The sequence below is a fragment of the Passer montanus genome, unplaced genomic scaffold, assembly GCF_014805655.1.
Source record: "Passer montanus isolate IOZ18808 unplaced genomic scaffold, ASM1480565v1 scaffold21, whole genome shotgun sequence".
Taxonomy (NCBI): Eukaryota; Metazoa; Chordata; class Aves; order Passeriformes; family Passeridae; genus Passer; species Passer montanus.
This window is the reverse complement of record NW_024366703.1, coordinates 10,644,498-10,671,460: the sequence shown is the minus strand read 5'-3', so window position 1 is coordinate 10,671,460 and position 26,963 is coordinate 10,644,498. Positions and strand designations below refer to the sequence as shown.

Sequence of the window (26,963 nt, the reverse complement as noted above, 5' to 3'; positions counted from 1 at the left end):
TCAAACTTATAAGACACTGACTAATGTTACAAGTAGGTACTTAGAAACATGCTGCATTTTCCCCAAATTCCATTATGGTAACAAACACAAAAAGATGCTGATATCCAGTTGTGTTAAGTACATCTTTAGTTCCACCCATTACACAATACCAAGTCAGAAAACAGTTTTATCTGACTGGTGGCTCAATGGCGCAGCCTATGTGTGCAAAAGTAGAACACAGCAAGTTTCTGGTTTTAGAAATGAGTGCCAACCCTCTGGTTTTGCTGCATTTAGATAATCAAACATACCTACAATTTGCAAAAGTGATGAGCTGCATAAATGAAGAACTATTTCAATACAATATGGATACTTACAGACCTAAACTAATTAAATTATTGGCAACATATAACATGAAATCCAAGTGATTCTGTGCAGAATTAGTAAGTATAATTAATTTGGATATTTCTCTGTAGGACTAGATCTGAAACAACGATTTTCACTCAACCTTTATTAAAAAGATACTGAAGAATATAAATATATATGCATACATAACACAATTTCACCTCACCACCTTTAAAATTCCCATTTGGGTATATTAATACTGTTTGGTTTGTTTCTTATTTTCAGAGACAAAATACCTACTTAGATTTACACTTTCATTTCCAAAGCAATATACCTATGTAAAATGTTTTACTACTCTGATACAAGTAATGAATGAATTCTGTAGCACAGAAGGATGCAAAGCACAAACAAATACTCTCCTCATATATATGCATTTAACACGAATTAGCTTTCTCACTTCCCCATCACAATCCTCACTCAGTCCAAAGCAACCAAATCCAGTAATTCTCCTTAAATATGATTACAAACCAGTTAAAGCACAGGATCCAAATGTGGACTGTAAAAACTGGGGAGAGAAAAGACGTGAAAGAGACAGGGACTGATCAGCTCATGCCTGTAAATAACTGGATAATAATTTTCAGACTGGTGAAAATACCAGTTTGTTCATTCCAGGTGGGTGTCCAATACCTGGACACAACATGTCATGACCTGTATCACTTATTTCAAGTGAGCTGAACAATCTTAGGGGGTCTGAACTGAGGAGACCTGCAAGCAGAGCAGTTTGTTTAGTTAAAGAAACACTCCCCTAGTTAATATGACAGATTTTAAACAAAAATAAAAAGCCTTTTTTAAAAAAAAACCAAAGAAGTCACTTTCTTCCTAACAGAATATAAGCACATATCCATAGAAATATAGAGGAAAAACTCTTAAATAAAATCTTATTTACAATCAGATATTTGTATTCTGTTTTACAGAACAAAGTCATAATGGTTTTATAAAGCCAAGTATACCGACATAAAGAAGTCCTTTTTTTTTGTCATGCAGAGTTCGCTGCTAATCCAGACATAGAAAAGAACAGTGTTTTATATTTACACTCCATTCTTTTTTTTTCTATTATTCTAAAAAAATGACCCTGCATATTTACTCAAGCTGTTTAAGCAAGTAAGAAGTGCAAATAACATGGCTTACATCATGTTACAAACCCAAATGAGTAAGAAAGCTGCCAGCACAAAAATATATGTTAAATTCAGAAAAAACATATGATTTATATAAAAAAATTTAAAAATATATATTAAATTCAGAAAAACTTATGCACCAGTTAATTTGAGGACTGCAAAACCTCTTTTAAATATTTAAAGATTTATTTTCATTGTTAGCATCTCTTGTGTTTTGTAAACATGCAATTAATGAAAAATTCCTGGATTTAACTCAAGCTTGGATAATGTTGTCCCTTTGTGTTCCACCTGAAACAGTTTTGGAGGTTTGTTAACAAACAGGTCAAATGCTCCTATTTCTTTATATGCAAAAAAATTTCCATACACTAATATCACTTTATTTGCTAATGCTGTTCATTGCTGACTGTTAATAGTTTCTCTGGACATTTTCAAGTTAATTTTTGAAGAGCCTGTAGTGCTTAGAATCCATGGAAATTATCAGCCACATATTTGTCACTAAATTGTCCAAGCCAAAAAATCAGATGTGGGAAACAGCATTGACAACCTGCATTCTACAATGAACACATCTTGTTATAGCAGTAATGGCTTTGTGTATTTATTTAGCAGTACTCTTTAGGGCTAATTCAAATAGAAATTTGTATTTGGCCATGGACATGCTCATAGCCTGAAAAGAGATATTTATTCTGTAAAAGTTAAATCCCTACTCCAACTGTTTCTTTGGTTGCTGTTTGCCCATTCTAGAATTAAACTGGTCTCACACATTTTTCATGTTTGATCCACTGAAATAAAACTAGACAACTTTTATAGACATGGCTTTATTGAAATGGATGTTTATTAGTTAGATCATACTGCTCTACAGAAAATAATTCTCCTGCTGCTTATAAACATTTTGATCAGCCATATTCAAGTGAAAGAACAAGTCTAAGGGGGAGGGGGAAAGGAAAAGAAAGAAAATGGGAGGAGTAGAGACGGATACCATGCACAATTCTCATGTGACCTGTGGTACTACCTAATTAGAAAACATAAAGTTTCCATAAACCTTTCCCTGGAAGCAGCAGTATTCCTGCTATCACATTTCAGTCCGTGTTGGCTGATTTACCTATGTTTCCGTGAGTAGAAGAACAGAAAATGCAACGCATAGTTTTGAGGAGGAAATCTAATGGCACATTGTAAACAAGCACCACCAGTTTAGAAACGGAATGCAAACAAAGCAAAGGGATTTTTCCAACAGATCTTTCTTCATTAGAGTACAGGACACATAAGAGAACGCTACTGAACTGCAACCTCAATTATACTGGCCAACAAATTACTTTTAACCATTAAATTAGAAATGTTCTTCAGCACTATTCAGTTTAGCATTCTACACTGTCTCCAGGCTGAAGGTGGTCTGCATGTTGAACTTAGTACTGTGTGGGTTATAGTCTTTGTTTGCAGTCTTAACTGGGGATTGCACCTTAGCTACCGTAGTTCAAGCGTAAAAATACTTTGTCTGTAACACTATATACTGTTGCCAGCGACCCTCTAAATCCTTGAACCAACTGTGTCCTCTGGTGTCACAGAAGATAATGCCAATTTATTGCAATGTGTGGCTTTTTTAACTGATTAAAATTAAGCCGTAAACACGTGACAATGGAATTAGCACATTTAGAGAGTCTGTTTTCCCACATCCCATTTTGCGCTAGTGCGGCTGATCCCTGCAACTCTACGCGGGTGCAATTTTAATGACTTCGCTAGGTTTTGATGTTCTTATGAAAAAGCAGTGCTTGGTGTTTGTGGAGAAGGTAGATATGGAGGCTGAGTAGCTGTGATTGCGGACACTGTGACATCGTCTCTGTTTTTCGATAGGATCGGTGTCATTTTCCTCCCCACGATAAGACACCTCACTGACAGAGCCCGATTAGGGAAAATTTTATTATAAAATTCACTTCTATCAAACAAGGATGGAGTGATAAACAGTTCAGCCTCAGGGAAGAAACAGGAAAAAGATTTTTCTTCTCTCTCTCTCTCTGTCCCTTTTTTGTTTTCCTTTTTTTCCCTCCATTTGAGAAAAAATCCTCCCTCCTTGTAGGACTTTCCCTGAACGTGAATGTGTTAAGCTAATATGAATTCTCCAAATGTAGAGATCAAAGACATACGAATGTTGTTCTAAAAGGAGAACAGCTCTGTTACCTCACAATTCAGGAATATGATTTTAAAAAGTAAAAAGTGAGGACATTTTCTGAATTACATTTTCTGCCAAATTCATTAAAATCAAAAGTCTTCTGAACAGGAAGCTTAGGGAAACACAATTTTATTTTCCAATATTCACTAACATTTCTCCCTGGTTAGAAAACTGGCAAGCTGCAGGATAAACAGGGAAAATGGATAGTTGTGGTGCACTAATGCTTGAAGATAGACTAACCTCCAAGGAAGAACATAAAAGAAATATTGATTTTATCTTTTTTTTAATACTAAACCATCTTTGCTTCCGCATTTGGTAGCTCACAAAGGATACCTCTAACAGGGCATCCAGTGCTATATATGCAACATGTTTCTGCAATCAGCACAAAGGTAGTCAGTAAATATCATCTCTAGTAGATGTCTTGGGGAACTTGGAGAATGAAGTCCAGGTACACAGAGTAATTGATTCCAGTTCTTATTTTTTTACTTTACATATTTTCTTAATTTACATTGCATCACTGATAATTCACTGATTAGGAAATAAACAGTGCTAAAAAGTAATTCTTCTAAAAAAAGAAAAAAAAATGAACACAATGGAAAAGAGTGTACTGATGATTTTTTCAGGCTTTCACATCCAAGCTGTAACAATGCCATGAACCAAATGATTGTCTTGGTTGCTCAATAATAAAACCTCCAAAGGAAGAAAACCCTAAGCACTGCCAGTGTTTTTTTTTTATTTATGTCCAAACTGGAGTCACTACATTGAAACCATTCCCTCAAGATGGTGGCCTCAAAGTTACAGATGCTCCTTAAATGAGTTTTAAGCACTTTCAATTAGAACATTACAAATCTGCTGTCAAAGAGAGCCTTAGCATACAAGTCCTTCTGGCAATGTTCTACATTTGCTTTTATTAAACAACAATGGGAGGATGTTTACAAGCATATATAATTTTCATTAGGCACACTCAACCCAAACACAGTACACATATGATGCAAACTTCAAATAACTTCAGTAGCAGTTGTAGCCCTGAAGTAAAAACTTGCCAAAAATGCCTTCTTATTTGGCTAACACATCTTTCTAGAAATTGTATTTACTGACATCTGTGCCCTTCTATTAAGCTGAATAGAAGTATTAACTGAAGGGTCTGCTGAAATAAACACTGCAATAAATTTCATGGTTCTATGAACTACATTAGACTCAGCCATCAGCTTAGCTTTTCTACTTGCAACTTGCATGAAAGAAGAGATAAAAATGTTATTTTACACTCTTGGAATAGTCAAGACAAAACATGTGTTCCATCTATCTATAATTTCAAGTTGAGCACACTGTATTTTTAATAACTTGTGTAGTTTTAGTAGCGTTTTAGTAATGTTTAATAACACACAAATTATTTCAGAAGTCATGATCATACTACCCAGTCTTATCTTGAAACACTAGATTCTATCAAATATCCCCATGTTTTTCAGCTGATGATTCAGTTCTATGCTGTGCAGTTCCACACAATCAGAAAAAGAAAAATGTTTACAAAGATGACTGCATTACAACATCAGTGTGAAAAAATATGACTAATGAAGGTAAGGCAGATCAATTAATGGGCAAGTTAGAACTCCAACACATTTCTTTTCAGCCTTCAAAACAAGATATTAAACAATGAGTTAGTGATTTCAGTAGGGGAAGTAGCCAGAGGAAAAAAGTACATCATTTGACTAGTGGTCTGTTAGATAGATTTCCTTCAATAACTTCTTAAAAGAACATTTGCTTCTGATTGACTGTAGCTGAAGCGTCAGAGCTGTTAACTGTGTATTAAACATGAAAAAAAATACAGCTCAATAACCCCATCTAAACACAGAGGAATTCTAATTAGCAACAACAAGGAAATAAGGCTGCTCTCCCCTACAACTTCTTCCACATAAATGTCTCTAAACCTGTTTGGGACTTTTTATCTTTTCTGGGAAGGGGCAAAAGAAAACTATTTGAATAATTTGAACAGCTCAGTGTTACCTACTCCTTGTGCTAAAGTTGGCCATTCCTCTCCATGTGCAGCCTGACCAGGGAGCTGGTGAGAATGGCAGGAAACAAAGGTGAGATCAGAGAAGATCAGCATTCTGTTCTGTATAAATACATGGTGTTGCACTTTGCAACAGAAACCAGAGTAACACCTGAACTCCAGGACCCAATTGAACAATTAGGAACTGAACACAATTATTAAGTTTTTTTCCCTGTAATATACCCAAACAGCAGCATTAACCAAAAGTCTCCTGGAAGGAGCAAGCAATTCCCTTTCTCTCTCTCCAAGACATAGCATATGAGTTGTCTGTGTGGATCTGTGTAGCTATAAATACACTTATCTAGAAGAAATAGTCAAACAGTCTTTTCTAAGAGGACTGCCTGATTGGTTAGCAGAAAATTGATACAGTGGAGTGAAGAATAACTGATAAAGAGATAATCCAGTGTGGCAATGTAGTTCTGCAGTGCTGCAGCTCCTGCCTTCATTGGGTGGTGAGTGTAGGGTGATGGAAGAAAAGGACAGGCTTCTGTTGTTTGCATTTGAAGTATGAGGGAGACATGGTGTGAGCAAACTTCAGATGTGAAGAACAAAAGCCCAGTTTTCCTCTATACCATCTTTAACTATATGATGAAGCCTAAAGCTGAAACACTGTGCTATTCCACTTTTACAGCTGATGTTCTCTTTATCTGTTTTTTACCTCTACAAAGCAGAGATACAAATATCTGCATGTACTTATTTGGTGCATACATAACTTCATTTCCAGAGACAGGGTCAGTGCATATGTTCTAACCTGACCTTAATTTACACAGTAATTTTCCAGACTGCTACATCATGCTCATTACTGGTGTAGCCAAATTTTTCCCAAGCAGGCTATATTTAACAAATGTTTAAAATTATTTCTACAAGGATTAAACATCCACAAATTATTTTATTTTATATAAATGAATAATTTAGAGAGAATAGTACCTAAGCTGGTGGTGGATCAGAGTATGCCAGTTACAGGAGCAGTTAAGCGCCCATTGGCACAGCAAGACTCAAAGACCCGGTAGGTTTCAAAGAAACACTTTTTTTTTTTTCTTCCCCTTCTAGAACTGTTTGCTTTCTAGTAAAGCTGCAACCACAATGTTCTCTCTCTTAATGCCACCATAAAAAATCAAAACACTTTAAAACAAATTGATGTCCTCTTTAATATAGTCATCACATCATCACAGTGCCCTTGCACCCTGCTTGGTGACAACCAGGGGGATGCACACACACATCTCTCTCTTGCTTGCTCTCTCTCTTTTTTTTTTTTAAGGCATTGAAGCGGGCAACAAAGAAGGAGAGAAAGACTGGGAGAGACACTCAATTGAGATATTGGCACCTTTGATTGACAAGATCTAATCAGCTTATCTCCACACTAATAAAGTTGATGGCCTGTGGAGCTGGTATATGTCCAGCTTCAAGTGAACTTTCAGTAGCCAAAGCCTCAAGGGCCAGGACTAAGACTGAGCTTATCTAAACTGATTTAAATCAATTCCTAATGGGCTATTTCAATTTGATCAATTTGAAAGGTTGGAAACCTGTTACCACTTGACTAAATTGTCCTGATTTGTGCTGGCATCACTGGAGATTTGGTCAGAGACACAAACTATTTATTACAATGAAACAATGGAGTACAACTGATACACTTCTGAAATTATTTCACCCTCCTTAAATACTGTTCACTTTATCACACTTTAAAACACTTTCTTGGGTGTTTTACAGATGATCTTCTCTTGTACTCAATAGAACATTCTGAAGTATGATGTTAGAAAATGGGTAGTGAATACCACAAGCAAAATTTCCTATGTCATGAAAAGCGGCTGGGCTGAAGTGCTTTGTAGCTATTGAACAATTGTTTTTCTGAATTAACAGATTCCTTCATGTATTTTGAGGGACTGCCAGTTCCACTGAAGGTGTGATGGCAGAATTGAACACCATGAAAGGAACGATTTGAACATTTGGATAGATTTCATTCATTATCAGCAGAATTAAACAATTTACTTCTGAAGTTCTTGGAATTCATTTTGCAAAGCTCAATGCACTTTCAGCTCCAGAATAACATGTCAAAGAAACATCTGTGGCTATATATACTGCATCACATGAGGAAAAGAGCTTGCTGCTTCTTTCAGGGTAAACCACTGCTTTTAGGAATGCAGAGAATTTCATAGCATCAAATTGCATCTACACAAGATAATTTCTCAATTAAGAACTCTGTTATCCATATAAAAACTAATATTTTAGGAAAACAGGGTATTACTAAGCAAGCATCTCATGATGTGGAACTATATGCTTGTATATACTTCACAGATTTAAGAACGCATGAGTAGTGAAACCAAATAAAAGTATTTTTCAGTCAATAGCACATAGGAACACCTTAGGAATGTCTTGTGTTTAACCGAGGTAATTTAAGCACTTTCCAAAGACAGAGTTTTCTGGTATTAATGCTAGATTACAAAAAACCCTAAGCAATATTTTCATTCAGATTGTGGTTTTCAAGTTGTAATTGCTTTATACAAAATCCACTCTAGTGTTATCACTCAATATCATCTTCACTGCTGTACATCTGAAGATAATTTTGCAATAAAACTTAATTGATAGAGCTTATTTTTCACTAATCTCCTAATATAGAAAAATGAAAAAGTACTAACAGTATGTATTATAAGCTATGACCCTCACAGTGCAGGATATTTCTAGTTTATCAAACTAAAATAGATCCATTTTATGGCATCAAATATTTTATATACTTTAATAATGTAGAGACTTTTTCCCCAAATAGGAAGTAAATGGAAAATTCTCTTAATAAAGGAAAATGTGGAGAGCAAAAGTCATTCACAAAGAGGATAAGCAGAACATCTCATCTCAAACATTACTGGTTTGTGCCCCACTGACCATTAGTGCAAAATTTCAAAACATTTCAGTTATGGAAATCAGTAAGTCTGCCATCAGTGACATCTATTAAGAAGTTAAATTCAGTGATTTTATAATTATAAACTGAACTCCTTCTGATGTACTGCATAAACTGGACTCTGAACATAACTTCTAAAAAATTAAAACATTGTGGATTATTTTATATTCCCTTTGGGCAAGTTAGACATGGTATCAGTCCTAACACTTCTCATCAATTAAGTAAGTAGTTCTAGTGATTACATAGAATATCAGAAGAGAAAATAAAGCATCAGACATTTGTAGATGACAACTGGCATTTTGAATTCACAAGGCTTTTTCTTGAATTTCAGTACACCTTAAAGACAATGCTTCCAGAGCAGAGAATTCCCCAGGTACCAGCCAGCCATTAAGCCAGGCATCATAAGAAATGTCCTGTAATCCTGAGACCTGGGGTCACACTGAGATCCAGCCACTGCAGCACTGTGTTCCTGAACAGAGTGGGTAACTTCTGTCTTGTGAAATAAATGGTCTGCAGAGCCAGGGAGCTACATTTGGCTCAATTTGTCTGCTTGCCCCAGACTTTGTTCCCAGTTCTACTATAAAAAATCTGCTGGAATGGACAATTTGACACTTTGAACACCTGGGTGCTGCTCTGAGATCTTTGTAGGCTGAAATGAGATAAACCTAAACTGTAAAACTGAGATTATCTCTCTACTCCTGCAGTGAGACTTTGAACTTTTCTTCCTCCCCAAATCAGCCACTTTCCCGCACCATTTCTGTATTGGTCTCTTGCAGAAGGATCCAAATGTATTGATTACTCAGACATGACTCAAAACAACATAGAGAATCAAGGAAAATGCTCCTACTATTTGGGATGTCTATATAGGATTTAAGATACCACCTTCCCTGATCATTCAGGACTTCTGTAAGACAGAAAAGATACTCATCATAACCACAAATATCTTTCCAGATCTGCACCAGCCTCATTTTTCTGAACCTCTGAGACTAATCTAGCTTGGTGCTGTCTTCTCACCTCTTTTTTTTTCCCCTTTTCAAATTTAACATCACTGTACTTTTGTCTATCAACAGAATAAGTATATTATCATTGTTTCTGTCTCTCAAGAGGATTACATGGATGCACAAGTGAGAGCCCATGATATTAAAGAGCAAAACCACATTGCCATCAAACTGGCAAAAAAATTGCAGCAACTTCAGTTGTCAAAATGCAAGTATGGCCTTATTTTTGCATTTAAATATCTCTCATACTGTCATTTAATGATGGAAAAGTTTTCTAAACACAGTCATCAGCTTGCCAAGATCGCTACAGATGTATCAGTCAGAATTAGTGAATGTAAAATGCTGAAAGATTTGCGCTTTGTCTTCTGCCAACCAAGACACAATCCTCCAGACCAAATCAGCCTCTGCATTTTTTGGCAGCCAAGTCATAACAAGGCCAAAGTAATACTAAACTATTGATGAGGGTTTTAAGTTTAAATATCAAAGTGGTATATATGCAGAAGAACTGTTGACATTTGAATTTCAGCAACAGGCATTTTTTAGGCATTTCAAGCTCTGTAAAACCTGACATTTCAGTGTTCATATACAAAACCCGCTATGATACAAAACAACACCTCTTCACCAATACTTTGTCATTTAAAACTTTCGTCTTTGTTATATAGTCACATAGTAACATTTCAGAACATATTATTGCCTAGAAACCTGTCATCCTTATGTAAATAGGAAAAATCTGCTGTATATTAATTATGATTTTTTCTAGTGATCACTTTCAGTCTCCTTGTTTCCAGTAGTCAGGTTTTCATCCCCTTTATTATTCATGGAGAAGTCTGGCATGTAAAATATAGTACCTGTATGCAATGTTTTGATGAAGCACACCAGAGAAAATGAAATTAAATGAACTGGACTACCCCAAAAGGAAACATGACACAGGTGAAATACAACTGTTCAGTGTATTATTTTCATGACATATAGGAACTAACCTGTACAGCTCCTCAATTATTCCATAATGTATAATGTCTGTATCCCCAACCTTTTAACAGCTGGGATTGAAATGTTTTGACATGATGATCTCTAGGTGGAAATACTGAAAGTATTAAAATATAGATATAAATAGGTGATAATGAAGAACAAAATGTGTACCATTTTCTTGCAGTCATAGTTTGCAAATTAACAAGCTGCTATTGATTTTTCTTTGAGGTCAATAACAGCATTTATTGATCCACGAAGTTAATACTCACTGAGGTCAATATTATATCTCAAGGGTCAACATATCTGGATTCTGACTTCTATTTCCTGTCCATATATAAATATTATATAGACAAAATGGGAAAATTTCATCTTTGGAGATAAAGCACTATATTTGACTGGATACAAACCCCCCAGAACATTAAAACTTAAGAACAGAGTCTACCTGGATCATTTTCAGACAGCTCTCAAACACTTAAAATCTAGAAGTGCTGTCTTCATGAACTGTATCTTCAGCCCTGAACTTAACATCTCCCAAGTACAGAATGGTCATTCATTGCGCTATTTCCCCACGGCAAAAATGAAACCATTTTAGAGACTACTCAATATCAAGGGACATCAACATATTTTACCAAACTAAACTAAAAGTCATTAAAAATAAAAGCTGAGTAACAGTCGTGGTGTTTTTGATTATGGTTATTCCCCATACCTTCCCAACATGATCTCAGGAAAAATCAAGAGAAACTTTCCTGCTGCCTTCAATGAACTCTGGATTGGGCCCTTGTAAAATCACACCAAGTTTTCTACTGTAGTTTGTTACCCAAGCATTAACATGTCTGAAGAAAAACTAGAAGTGAGCAATTAGTCTCCTGATAAATTTCTCTGACAAATGTCAATGAAGCAGTAGCACACTTATGGAAAATGACAGGGAAGGTAATAAATTACAGAAATGCCAAGCTCATACAGGGATTTTTACATCTCCACTGCAACAAATGGTCAATAGCATAACATCTCAAAATATTAGCTTTGTAAGGAATTGTAATTGTGTGAAGAGATACTATTAAACTTACAGCACAAAGGAGGCACATTGTGGCAAGGATTTAAATTGGCTATAAATGATACTCCATAACTTTAATAATATTCATCACATTTGCAGAACTTTACAATTCAGAAACTTTCTATCATTATGCAAAGCAGAAAATGTTATTTTATGCATGAATAAGCTGTAACAGAAAAACTGACAGTCCACAAGTTGTACAGAACTAAAACTGTTAATACACCAACTCCTGAGATCTGTAGTAGGACTGAGTAAAATACAGGTAATCTGGCTTTTTGGCACTAGGACTTCTGTTTGAGTGGTTTAGCAAGCAAAGAGTCAGTAAAACAATAGACCATAGAAAGCTATTTTCATGTTTAATTTACTATTTTACCTTTCTGTATCAAAATTTCATTCAAATTTCATAAATTTGCAAGGCATATATTTAAAATACTCATTTGTTACCAAAATATAGTAGTCCCACACAAAATATACACATAATGGTGCAAGTGTGCTGGGCAGAGCATCACAGATGAATAAAAGGTTCTGTTACAAATGGTCAAAGATTTTTAAATGTTTTAAGAAACATGATCATGTAAATAATTATCCATGTATTTAACAGGAAAATGGAGTAAAGTAATAAGCATTGTTCTTTAAAAACATACAGAAATACATGACTGATTTAATTTACAGGTAAAAAACTACAGGCAATCTTCTTTTGAACCACTAGTTAAAATTACTTTCTTAATCAAACGTTCACTCTCTGTTTTTGCATAGCTACTTAAACATGGAAGTTTCCACCAAAAGAAAAGAAAACTTTTCAAACTCAGTTTTGTCCCTCTGTGTGGTCAGGAGGACCACCATATATTTCTTTAAGAGCTACACATGTTATGGCATATTCTTCTTTGTTTCGTGATTTATTTTAATTTTGAGTTTGAAGAAACTTTCTTGGAAAAAGGAGATGACAAGCAGTATTTTGTTGTTTTAATAGCTGAATAAAATAATTTTTAAAATGTCATCAACATAGGGAAAATACCAAAGTTTATTCAAGCATATTTTACATTTACAAGTGATGAATTTATTCCACAAATTCAGTGTCATTTCCATTTCTGTGGGTCAGGTTTTACAAAGCATTTCTAAATGACCTTAAAATGTTAAAATTAACATTTATTAATGTTTATTTTGTTTATTCTGTTATACAGTAAATACCTAGTCTAGTTCATAACATACTTATAAAGTTTTGCTGGAATACTTGTTGTATAGAACATTTTATGGATATGCAATAAAAAACCCTTCCTTTGAATTACTACCATTTGAGCAATACTCTGTCTTGCCATTTTAAACTCATTTGAGAAAATATCATTGTTTCTAGACTGGATTTAAAATACATCCTCTCCATAAAACTGAAAGCAGTTAATTAAAAAAATAAAATAATGAAAATAATTAATGTGATCTCTGTTTCATTCTTAACACTTCTATACCTCCTATTTCACTACTGAAAAATAGGGCACTAAAACAGAAAAATCACTTACATATGGAGTAAAGCAAATACAATAATTCTCAGAAAATTTCTCAAGATGGCATTCCAGCCAATTATTACAGTAGGCAAGTGCCAAAATATTCAACACATGGAAATCTTACAGCACTCAACTATAAAAATCAGATTAATACTTTCAAGACATCTGTAATGAAAACACAGAATTATTGCATCCCTGTGAATCACAAAAAATGAAAACCTAAACAATACTCTCATTTCAACTGTTTTGCATGTTGGCTCCCTAGATCCTGCAAGGGAGCTAAACAGAAGCCAAAACTCAAACACATGAACACTTAAAAACTTCAGTTTTACAGAGTCACAGACTCCATAAAATATGGGAAAATTCACCCCAGTAGACACCAGCCAAGTAGATGCAAGAGATTACCTTTGCAGCATGTTTATCTTTGCAACATATGCAATGTAAATTGAGGAATTTATTTCACAAAAATGCAAACCACAACAGTTATCTACTCCTGATCCCTCGATTTGGAGATAATCAGACAGAGCTCAACCTCCCTGCTGGAAACAAACTCTTATCTTGCAAATCTTTTTGGAAAGGTACTAAGCAAAACAGAGTGACCAGTGAGAGATTGACCTGAAGTTGTGTCAGGAGATATTAGAAAAAGGTTTTTCCCCCAGAGGGTGGTTGGGCACTGGAACAGCTCCCCAGGGCAGTGGTCACAGCACCAAGTCTGACAGAGTTCAAGAAGTGCTTGGACAATGCACGCAGGCACGTGGTGTGATTCTTGGGGTTGTCCTGTGCAGGCCAGGAATTGGGCTTGATGAACTTTATGATTCTTATGGATCCCTTCCAACTCAGCATTTTCTACGGTTCTGATTCTTCCCCAGCATGCACATCGATGTGTCAATCAATGTGCATGTGCCCAGACTCACTTGCAATTTAATATGTAAATATTTATGCTCTGCCAATGAATATGCTCTGCCAAATGGGCATGTTTATAACCATGACAGTTTATTACATCTGTTAGGATTAGGCCAAGAATATAACATTCCATATCAAAATTTACATTTACAATTTTGGAGATAGTGAAATACAAGGTAAAAGAGAAACTGGCAGAAAAAGCACCACAATGTGACAGACAGCTGATACTTGGAATTAGGAGCAAGGAAAAAGTTGACAACATATGGAAGCGATACAAAATCACAGAAGACAACAAAAAGGTTCTCTTGAACCAAGAAAAGATTCAGAGAAACAAGTATGTACAGATGTGCATTAGTGGCCTGTGACTCATGTAAAATAGTGAATTTGTATTCTCAAAACCATGAACTACAATTTTGTTGGTCTACAGTTCCTCACAACAACAAGTAGCCAATAACCAGAAGTATTTTCTCAAAATAATACCAAACCAGCTCAAAGAAACTCACAGTGCTAGTTCGTACTGCCAGTTCAGAGAGATGAGTGGTACTGCACATCAGCAGTTCCACTCACACTGACAGGATGAAATCAAGCCAGTCAGTAAACAGCTTCCAACATGGAACTCCTGAGTCTAAAGTTTTGATTTAAAAATAGAGACTTGGATGGTCGGCAGTACTTGCACAAATTAGAGGTCATGTCCTCATCTGACACACATTACACAAGCTGACATTTCAACTGGAACTGGACTAAGGTTCCACAATGTTCAGCACTTCTCAAACCTGACTGCTTGCTCATGCAACACATGGATAATTTTTTGGACCATAAATATCAGTATTTACAGAACAAAAATAAACTCTATCAGCAGTATAATAAAATCATTATCATACAGCAGTATGGTCTGACTTTAACTGTATGCAGAAATACTCAGATAAGGTGCTCTTCCATCATTTCATACTGTGATAGAATGATGTTTTTCAATTCTGTGCTTGTATATCCTCTTCAGGACAGTAGTTTGGGCTCCCCCTCCCTGCCCATATTTCCACCACACCCCCCCCCCCAAAAAAAAAAAAAAAAGAAAAGTGTTTGTGTTACTGTAACTCTTTAGTCCTAAGATGTTCTACCATGAAAACCCTTTTTATACTGGCTTCACTAGAAAAGCGTGCTCAGTACAGATATATTTTTTTAATGTTAAACTTCATTCTTTAGTGCACTTAGAGGAAAACAATGTTAGCCTATCAGGAAGCAAAGGTAGAAAGCTTCAAGAAATATAAAAAAAAAAATCTGCAAAACACAGGTGAGTTTTGTCAAGTCTAAACTCATCAACTTTTCTTCTTGACGCAAGTTGTAATATAAAGAGTCTTTGCCAAGCAAGACCTCATGCTGTGCAAATTCAGCAATGCCTATGTAGCAAAAAGTCTGTTAAAAACTATTGAAAACCAGGTTGTTTACTTAAATACCAAAAATTCCAATTCACCAAAGTATCTTTTTATCAAAACATACAGCTGATGTTCTGTGGAGAATAAACTCGGCAAATGAAGTCATTAAATTAGCAGTGTATTAATATATTTGAAGGTCAAAAGTGGACTTGCAATTCCATTCAGCTGTGCTCTTTCAAAAGTTGCAACAGACTGACTGTCACTGCCAAGTCAGTATCACTTGGAATCAATTCCTTTCACTTGGTGAAAGTTCAAGAGGACTGCTAGTGGTATATGGCATGGGAGGGAGAGAATAAATCATAAGTAAATGGGAGCAGTGTTTAGGGACAACACATCAGAATTTGAGTTCTACCCATTAAAGATTAACCAGCAGTTCCCAACTATCTGAAACTTTTCAGACAACTTTTCTACAACTCATTTTCCTCAGGGAGAATATGCAACCTGATCAAGAGATCTTCTCAGGCCTATACAAGTTGAACATTTACTTGCTATAGGCTTGACTGGACATTTTTTGTCCACCTGTTGAAATGGATTTTCTGGACAAGCTATGTTAGATGAAATTCTGACACCTCTTGGAGACACCTAAGCACAGTGGCTGGGAGGGTTAACAGATAACAAAAGAGAATATAAACATATATATGGAGGACAGACAACTGGTGGCCTTTTCCATTATCTCTTTCTCAAACCAAGGTGGCTTGGAGAGTTTACTGACAATGCTAGTAACAACAGATACTGCTCAAAACATCTTTTTATTTTTATCCTTCTTTCTTTTATATACCTTACCTGCTCAGAACCAGACAACAAACTCTGAAATGTTATCACAGAGGGGAAAGCTCCCTGAGGCTAAATAATTTCAAAATTGAAAGAAACAGGTAGTGTAAGTTCAGACCAAAAACTAGCCATATACCTTGACCTGAAATCCTCACATTCTTATTAGGACAAAAAAAAGTCTTCAAAAGCTTTACTACAGACTTAGGAATAAGCTACAATGAATTCATTCATCAATAAACACCATCTTATATGAATAAATACATGAAAGAAAGAGGGTCAGCACCAAAAAAAAAAACAAAACTATGCTGAAATACTGTTATCTCTGATTCAGTTAGAGGTTATTTCCTGTACAACAGTCTACGCAGTAGAGGTGGTCCAATAGAGGGCCTGTAAAAAAATGTTTTAATGTTATCTTCTGAGTTCAGCTTATAATTCAGATAATCACAGTTATTCTATGACAAATGCAAGGTATTTGTGAAAACATATACACATTTTAGCCTGTGTGATTATTTGTCTGGCATACACATGGGAAGTACTTAAAGTTTCGGATAACTGAAAAACAATGTTTTCATCGTTCTAGCATTGAATAACTCGTAAAACTATGTTTCTATTACATATAATAACACATCTTTATAAGGTTATTGCTATGTTTGCTCATCCAAAAATCAGTCTTACGCAAACTTGAACTGGATGCGAGTTCTTAACAAGACTGAAGTTGTCCCATGACATGTGGTACAATAATAAATTCCTGCACATGTTAAATAACCTGTGACTTCTTCCAAAACAGAGGGCAAAAAGGTGAAAATTTGGATCATTACTTTTTCCTGCTGTAACTTAGCAAATCTGTACTACTGAGCAGATTTGACAGTCCTTATTTGCTGCATTAATGATATAATCCCAAACCTACTGAGGTGAAAGATAAGCCCTCTTTTTATTGGAAATCCAGTTGAAAGGTGCTGAATACCAAAAGATAATCTTTTAACAGAACTGGTCTTACAACTCTATAAAGTGTTTCCTCACCTCTTCAAAAAAAGTAGTTGGAAAGGGATTTTTTTGGTAGCAGTTAGAGGGCAGTACTCTCAATTAATGAAAATGCACAATTTCCTTACTTCATGGTAAGTACTTTATGTATTTATAAATATAAGAAAATACCAAAACAATCTATATCCTGCATTTGAAACAACACATGGAAATGCAGAGGGCAAAGGAGCAGAGGGAACAGACTTTAAAACCACTATTCAATGCTGGGTGAGTTACTGGATAAACTTTTCATGACCACAAAAGTGCAAGACCCATATTGCTGCTGAATCAAATCCTTGCCAGAGCTAAGGAAAATTGGGATGGTGGCAGAATTTGAATTAATATGCAAAAGAGTATCTGAATAGAGAGAAAGGGTATTAAAGAGCTAGAACTGGGAAGGTCAGAGCTGGGAAGGATGGTGAGAGAGAGGGCCAGGAGGGAGGAGGTGGCAATAGGGAGCAGCTCCGTGACTGGACAAGCAAGGAACCAGCAGGAAATATTCAAACTGAAGGTGTAAAAAGCCCTTCCCTGGTATCAAAAACTGCATGGTAAAGCACTAAGGAATGGAAACTGAGTAGTTTGGTCTCTCCATGCCCTCTCAATGCTGCTTCTGACTGTTTATTACAAAGCAGCAGCACAACCCAAACACGATTCCCCCCATGACCGTGCAGCTGGGATACTCCTGAGGCCTGACATCCCCAGAAACAAAAGTCTCTCCCTATTTCTTCCTCCTCACCACTTTAAAGCCCAGACTATGAAGAAGGGCAGAGGGCTTAGAGATGTAGGAATGCAATATGCCACTTCAAAATGAATTTCTGAAACAATAAACAGATCTTAATAGAAATCAGCCAGAAAAGAAAAAAAAATTATATATGAAACATGAAATACTACTGCTAGCAGAAGAAACAGGGATCATGAAAAAGCTCTCTCTGATGGTGACTGGAAACTGCATAAAAACTCATTTCACTTTAGAAACTTTGGATTAAGATTTCAGTAGAAAGATGTTCTGGCATATCAAAGAAACACCTGAGGAGGAGATATTGGTATATGCTCCAGAACTCAGAAGCCCTCTTTCTCTAATGAAAGGTTTTACACACAGTATCCACATATACATGTATGAATAATTCATTAGAGATGAAATAGGTAGATATTAAGTGTAAATATCTAGGACAGGAATAGCCTTTTTTATTTAAAGCAAGGGACACTAGAAGCAAGATCCTGATTTTCAAAACTTGGTTTCCATTTCCATACTCTTAGTTATTTGTAGCTCAAATGTAATCAGAATATGCACACACCTGAAGACAGAACAGGGGTGTGAAGGTTCAAGAGATATTAACTAATTCAAGAAAATTACTAAGTATACAAAATTACAAAGGAGAAAGAGCAACCTTTCCACTAGTCTTATTTAGCCCTATATGTATGAACATTAGGATCTGGTATTTTGTTAAATTAACATTGGATGTTAGAGCCACTTGAAGTTTTTTTAAGCTGAGCAAACATTTTTAAAGTTCTATTGTACCTGTAAACTCCATCTCTTGCAACCATAATGGAATGGAAACAGTTTGGTCAATATACTTATTTTAATTGTAAGGGTTTCACATGTTGTGACAGTTCTGGTGCGCATCTCATTTATGACACCTGACCAGCACAACCACACCATGAAATATGGAAGGAGAGGGTCCTTCACGGCAGCTGCTCATGAGAGTCAGATTGTTCCATCAGTAAACGAGTGAGAAATCCAAATCTGTGGCATGCTGCTGTGGACAATGTGCTTGTACATCAAATTCCATTACTCGTGTGTGGCAGGACACCTCTAGAGTTCTGTTAAAACAGTTCCCTTCTCATGCTAAAATCATTGACCTTGAAGACTCCTGCCTTCAGAAGCACCTAATAAACACTTGTTAATATACTTTCACTGCTCTGTTCACTGCACTTTCACTCAGTGCTGCATCCAGATAAGACAAGAATTAATATTATTTCATAAAGAAGCAAACACACACCTTTGTCTAAAGAGATTCCTATTTGCTTTTCAGCAAGTAGGGTGCCAACACTTTGAGATGGGTCTAACCCTCTGCCTGTAGGCCACCACAACATTACATTATGGATTTATGGCTCAGTCCAGAAAAGGAGGTTTGACTGTAGGTCATTACAACAGGTGAAAGCCACTGAAATTTGCTTGGATCCCTTAGTAACAAGAATTAGTCATGTCAAACAAGGGTGGAAAATAAGCTGTTCTGTCTCTTGCTGAGGGATATTTCTCCTTTACCTGTTTCAGAGTTACATATTCCTGAGATTCCCAATGGGTAAGGAGGATTGAAATAAATAATAATTTTAGAGCAAACTCAACTCAAGTTTCTCTTGTATATGGAACAGAAGAATTTTTCTTCCTTTGATTTCTTGACTTTTAAAATACCATGTTTACATGCTACAAAATGGGTATAAAAATAGAAGCCAAGACAAAATTTTAAAGATTAAGCACAAAAAATAGATACATTATCTACAAACTCTCGTAGTAGCACAGATATTTCAGAGAGATTCAGAGCCACAGCATAATATCCAATAATCAGCACTCATGGAGGGAAGCCCAACACTTCTCAAATTACTGAAAGCTATAGAAATATCTAAGGGTGATGAAGGAAAAAAAGTAAATATTTGCAACATAGTTTTCCCCTGAAATCCTGGACAGCATTCAATGGTTGGATCTTTCTCTCACTTACATTGTCCTGAGACAAGGTGAAACCTACATTATATAAACGCCACTTTTTTTTTCCCCCTTGGAAATATCTGGCAGTTGAGAAGAACTTAGTGAAAGCAACTCAACTGCAGAGCACAATGGTCCTCTACAGCAAGGTGTGCTCCTCTCCTTGACAGTGTTTTACATTTCCAAGCCAATTTTATCACTGAAGATGAATGAAGCATTTTAAAATATTCCTCATTCAAAATATTCCTGTCTGAGCAAACATATCAAAGTCCATAAAGAAGGGTATACCTTATTATGCTACATTCTGCAGACAAAATAAGGAAGCTCTAGAATTCATTTTAGTACCGTGGAAATCTGAGCATGGGGAATAGAATTAAGACCCCTCAAAACCAGGAAGAATTTTGTGATTAAACAGGATTAATTTGGTGAGGTCCCTTTTTTACTGAAAACAGCAATTTTTATGCATTCTTAAAATCTTTCTCATTCTGAGGCTATATGGTCAGACTAAGTGGCCTGAAATTAGAAAACTGAGTTGCAGACCTAAAAATAATGTGTGGTATTGGAAATACCTAATTACAAGGCTGTAAATTTGTCTTTTTCTCATGAGGAAAGCAGATTATAACATAAACCCAGAAAAATAACAACAAGAAATATTCTTTAAAACAGTGGTTTGAATTTAAAAAGCAGATGAGCGCACTTTGCAGTGTTATAAAGCCATTATAAAAAACTTCCCCTTCTTGGTACAAACAATGGAGACCTTTGAGATTCAAACAGCTGATGGTTTTTCTTTATGTCTTAAGAGATTTCTGTCCTGTTTTCACCAAAAAATTCAGGCAACTTAAAAGCAAATGCTCTGATTAACTCTCAGGTGCACCAAAATAGCTTCTCAAACACCTGTTAAATTTTCAACATACCCCTACAAATGCTTAGAATAAATTTCTTCTGCTTACAGTGGGCCTTAAGTACTCCAGAACTGGTTGCCAGATACTGAAGGCTTTGCATAGTCCTTCAGGAGGTTTCTGCATAGATTTAAACATCCTCAGCATCAACAAATGACAGCAGACAAGCTATGAAAGCCTGACAGTGCTGGGCTGCCTTAGAGATGGTGACATAAGTGGCATCCTGTTCAGACACCACTGAAGTCATGAATCAATGACACTGCTCAAAGAAGGAATCAGACCTTCCAACAGATCTCAGCTTGTATGAGCAACTGTACATAAGATGAAAGGGCTTATCAATTTAAGAGATGCAAACAGGAAAAAAGCTTCTAATTTATCATGGTAAGTTTCAGGAATTGTAATGTGAAATTGCATAAAATTAGTTATGTGATGTCAGATTAATCCCTAGATGATCACAGGGGCAGGTTAAAATAGTATATGTATTTTTGCTGATTAAGGTAATAAAAAAGACCCAAATGTGACTTATTCCAGAGGTGAAAATCATCCAGCTTCATTACAGTATGCAACGTACATATCCATAATTGTGAAAAGACACCACATAAATAAAGCAGAATAGATACTTAAGGGTTGTCACATCCATCTCACAGAATGGCTGAGGTGAAAAGGGACTTGAGATCACCTTGTCCAACACTCTGCCCTAGGGTCACCCAGAGTCAAGACTTATTTTGAGTATCTTCTGAGATGAAGGGTTGACAATCACTGTGAGCTACCCGTTTCACTGTTTGACCACTACCACAGTAAAAAATTATCATGTTCTGATGGAATTTCACAGGTTCTAATTTGTGCCTCTTGTCCTGTCACTGGCTATTACTGAGAGGAGTCTGGCTCCCTCCTCTTCATTCCAACCCATCAGCTATTTGTACACACTGGTAAAGTCCTCCAGAGCCTTTTCTTCACCACACTGAGCACTGTTTGCTTCTCAGCCTCTCCTCACATGAAAGATGCTCCAGTCCCTTCATTCTGTCCATGGTCCTTTCCTGGACTCACTGCAGTAAGTCAATGCCTTTCTTGTTCAGGGAAGCTCATACCAAGAAAAAGCACTACAGAAGTGGCCTCACCAGTGATGTGTAGAGAAGCTCCTCATGCAATAGAAGTAATAAAAAAGGCAAGATATGGTTTGAGGAGTCTGCTCAAAGAAGAACTGAAAATGTTTTATTTTATTGGAAAACCTCAACACAGAGCAACCAAAAATAATTCCAAAAGTAAGTTCTTTCATTGCACTGGATTATTCTAAATTCTCTTATACCTAGAATCATTGTGGTCCATGCCAGGATTAAAATAATTCATCAGTTTATAAAAAAATCTTTGGGAAAAAAATCTACATTACAATGAAGTCAAGGTTTCTAAATGTTTCATCATCTTGAAATTAAATAATATTAAGAAATCATATAATATCACTTCACTCCTAGTCTTCACAGAGTTTTAGGAGCAAGAATTATACACCTCTCTCTCTCTTTCTCTGTCTGTGCATGAGATAAAAAGTAGAGACGGACACAAAGATGGGGTGAATTAGTGACTCTATGGAATTCAATGCAGTTTCACCTGGTTTTGATACTGAAAGACACCGTTTCCATATAAATATACATTTGCACTCCAACCATATTTCTCAGAAATCACCATGGAGATATGCAACCGAAGTTAACATGATCATCATCTCCATAAAACAAATTCCACATGGAGTAAAAAGGATATAAGACATCTCCTCCACAAAAGGATCAGTCTGAATTTTTATATACTGCTTCTTTGTAAAAGATCCAGGCTAAAGTAAAGCAGATCAGGAACCATTTTTGACAAGTTTAAAATAGTCCTTCTAAAAACAAGTTATTGACCATTTATAGAAAATCTAAAGGAAAGCAAATTTAATTGCTATCATATGCCTGTCTATATAATGTGCCATCCTCTGGCACAAAAGAATTAATGCTCCTTGTCCCCTCCAAATTCTGCACTGTATGTTCCATACATCCATTTCTTTATTATGCACAGCACTAAGCCCAGAATAATTAAAATGTAGGCACTTGAGTAATACCATCTATTTAGCATAGCCATATTTAACTCTATAAGGGTTTAACTCAATCTACCTCTTATAAGGTTTGAATTCTAAAAAAATATTCTGGATATGCATCAATTAATCAGGACTCTGCCAGAAAATTATTCATGGCTCAAACATATATTTTCTGAAACTTTCTTCAACTTCGCACAAGCTTTATTTAAGGGGATTAGACTTTGAAGGCTTAACTATTGCTGGTTTAAAAAAATCCACTACAAATTGCTAAACCTTAGAAAAAACGTTTTGAAAATATAAACAGAAAAGTTGTAGTCAATTAAAAACACCACTAATTCAATAACTGCGCTGCAATTTAGCCTTCTCCATTAATGTTATTCCATCTGTATATTTAGGGATGTGATTTGTTTACTTCTTTCATTGCACAGAAACAGCTGCATAATCAGTCACTAAACTGATTGAAAGAAGATTGAGTTGATAACCTTTTTATATATCAAGTGTAGTTAATATCTTATACATTTACTAAAATGAAATTTTTTACATATATGAATGAAAGTAAAAGACAAAAACAACTGGAGTCTGCAGTGTGTGCTAGCAATCATTGCGGGTGGGTAAACTGACAACATGTAACTGCATATTAAGACAAATGTAGAATTTAGACGAAGTATTCCATCTCTTTTCAGATGTATACTTTTAAACCTCAGGAACTGTTTTCAGTAGATGTCATGCCTTTTAACTTGAAAAAAGATAAGCGCAAATAAGCTCCCAATTGTCTCCCCAATATGTAAACCACATCTCGGGCTGCTGTCTCTGTTTCGCCTTTGAAGTTTCCCTGAAATGTCATGTGTTGTGAAGACTGCTGTGCATAAGCAAGACAATTTGCTCACTCTCAGAATTCTTACCGGTTTCCACTGCTATTTGGTATCCAGCCTCTAGTCTCCGAGATGACCTTTCCAGCCTCTCTGTGTTATCGAGCAGATGTGCCCTCTGAAAAAGAAAAGGGAAGAGAGAGAAAAAAAAAATCAGGCAGCAGCCTACAATGTTCTCTCCCCCTTTTTAATTGTGCTTTCATATTCCAAAACATAAAAATATCCACGTATATTTTATGGAATAGTCTGTTACAAGGACCACTGGAAGGGGCAGGTTCTATGATCAGTCATAATTATATGTACCAATCATTTTTGTTTTGAAACATGGAATATGTGCTTCACTCCTCTTACATGAACCCACAAATCAGAATGCAACTATTACGTGGGAAACCTGTCTGAAGAGCATTTCCAAAATAGATTTCTCTGTGACACATGCATGCAAGCACCCATGACTTCTATTCAACCACAGTTTGATGAAACCATCACTTTAAATGCAAGTGATAGTTTTTAATATGAACTTAATTTTCAGCAGAGGATATATTTCCTTTATGTGTACTACTCAAGTGAGGTGATAAAAACAACAAGCTATTCATACAGAATACTGAACAGCATGAATATTCTTCAGACTGTTTGATGTAAAAAGATGTAGAAACAAAACACTGGTTTCTTGATTTACATCTCTTATGCCTAAATATATGTGAATATATAAATAAGATACACAGATGCAGGTATAAAATATTTTTTTCCTCAGAAGACATTTGCCCATTATAATGTAACATAACATATTTATAACATAATATATTTGCCATATATAACAATAAACTGTGGTAAAAATGCATCTTTCAATGCATTTTTACTTGGGGAGTCCATAATGGTGAAAAAGCAAAATTATTATTTTCATCAGTTTTTCCTCCATCCAAAACACCAACATTTCACCATGTAAGCTCATTTCCTTTGAAAATTTGATCCTGGACTAGCTCTAATCAAGTCATCAAAAAATATAAGCCTCCCCCTCTCCCTCCCAGTAATCACACACACCTTTCCAAAAACCACACTCCTTTACCCAAAAACCACATTTTGGATATTTGTCAAAAAATATTCCCTACAACTTTGCCTTGTTGACAGATGTCATTTTAAAATGGAAGAAATGCTTTCTAATAATAATAAAAAAAGGAGGTGCCATACATATTATCTGAGTGGCTGTCTACCGAAACGATCTACCTTGCTCTAATGAGCCCCTATGGATCTTGGGAGATGCAAGCTGTATTGACATGCACACTTAAGCTAATACACCTAGACCAGTGCCTCCAAGCTCTAGCAGCCAGGGATGCTGACAGAATATCTCGCTTCTATCTTCAAAGAAAGGAAGTGATTAGTATGTTATCATTACCATTCAAAACGTGATTTCCCTATTCCCTCCCGGCATAGGTGACACATCTCTGAGATGCGGCCAGACGATCGAGGCAGCTAAAGCCACATCAAAGCTTGCCTTGAATTTTTTTTCTTTTTTTTTTTCCCCCCTCTCTTTTTCTTTTTTTGGAAATCATTAAAACAATGCATTTAGATCAGCATAGATAGGACCCAATGTGAAGGTCAGGAAAGCTGCAATAACAGTCTATAATAATTAATAGACTTTCTAATACACAGTGGATAGGTTAAGAGAAAATTGCAAAAAAGGCTTTTACATTCATGGGGGGCAGGCCACCAAGAAAAAAATAATCAGCACAAGCACTTAATAAAATTTAAAACCACAAGCTACAATGCTTTAATTGAAATCATGACAGCAAGCTAGACTGGTACATGTTCTTAGTACTCATGGTCAATCTAGATAATTAGTGTTAATTTTGCTTAATTATTTTTAAAAAGGCATCTTTTCATAACATCTGCTGGTTCCTCTTCATTGACCATTAGAAATAAAAAAATAGTATGGTGCCTCTCTCGAAATAGTACCCCTCCAAATAATACTGAACTAGTGTTAAGTATTTTAAACTTTGTAAAAACCCTCTGAAACCTAACACTCATATAGATGTCTCTCAAGAAAGAAAAGTAGAAGGGAAAGAAGGTGGGAGGTGTGGGGCACAAAAAGAAGTAGTTTAGAGGGTAAGAATCCTAAAAGTTAGAGAGGAGATACTTTAAAAACCACCAAAGGCTGGGAGTGAGCACAAGGAGTAGAACACTGATCACAGAACAGATGTACAGGGTTGTACACGGGAAATGAAAACACCACCCTGAGAGGGGGAAATAATCAGATTTCACATCACAACGTGAAAGAGCTACCCAAAAAAGAATTAGCATTTGTCTGTATATTTTTCTATACCATTTAAGCCATATTTAAATAAAATAAATTACCATCCCAGTTCAATCTTACTGCGAGCAATTAGAAAACTAAAACCCTGTGAACTCAGTGCTAACACTAACTCACAGCCATTTCTTAACTTGATTTCAGAGCCTTTCCACCCAAGGCATTCTATAATGAAACCTAATTTTATTATAAAGGGTGGTGCCATTTACATTGTTTGGATTTGGAGGCACCCTGTCCTTTGGACATGAAATCAATGCCCTGTAGCAGCAGCTGATGCTTTCAACTGCTTCCCACCCCTCCCCAAATTCCTTCTCCCACAGTATCCCCTGCACCCTGCGAGGAGGGTAGCGAGGTGATTCAGTCTGTCTTGCAGCTTCAGAAACAGCTTCTATCTGGAGTTATATAAGGAAGTTTTGCAAAGTGGCATGCTATCACTAGAGATTTAGTCATTCCATGTGGGCTGGATTCAAACTGAGATCTCAGGAGCTCAAAAGACAGAGCGACACAGCCTCCATGGAAGCCCGTGTACGGCAAGTGCGCGAGAATAGAGCCTTGTAATGAGAGGAAGCACAGGTTTTATTAACAAACAGTATGGCAAACCACAATTTCTTTTAAGATCACTTCATACCTCCTTAGGAGAACTATAATTGGGGATGCCTTGATGTTTCACTCTGTGACGAGTCAAGAATTATGCCTGAGTCACTGTACTAGCCTTCATTTAAACTTTAATGTGCATTTTGCATTGGGTATAAAAACACCATTGCATTTACAACCTATCCAACACAGAGTGGGTACTTACATGCAGAGAACAGAAAGCAAACAATTGGGTTTTAAATTATTTTTCTGTCTACCATCATGATTTTGTACAAGACAAAGTAATAAATCCCCTTATTTA

At 36.0% G+C, this 26,963-nt stretch overlaps 1 protein-coding gene across 4 annotated transcripts in view; it reads right to left on the bottom strand.

The window, feature by feature from the left end:
* The window catches only part of VTI1A (vesicle transport through interaction with t-SNAREs 1A), a 258,947-nt gene that overhangs the window by 173,043 nt on the left and 58,941 nt on the right, over nt 1-26,963 (bottom strand). For all 4 annotated transcript variants that reach the window (XM_039708805.1, XM_039708806.1, XM_039708803.1 and 1 more), the window contains one exon: nt 23,800-23,884. In XM_039708805.1, the coding sequence (XP_039564739.1) occupies nt 23,800-23,884 (85 nt within the window). The remainder of the gene's footprint in view (nt 1-23,799; nt 23,885-26,963) is intronic.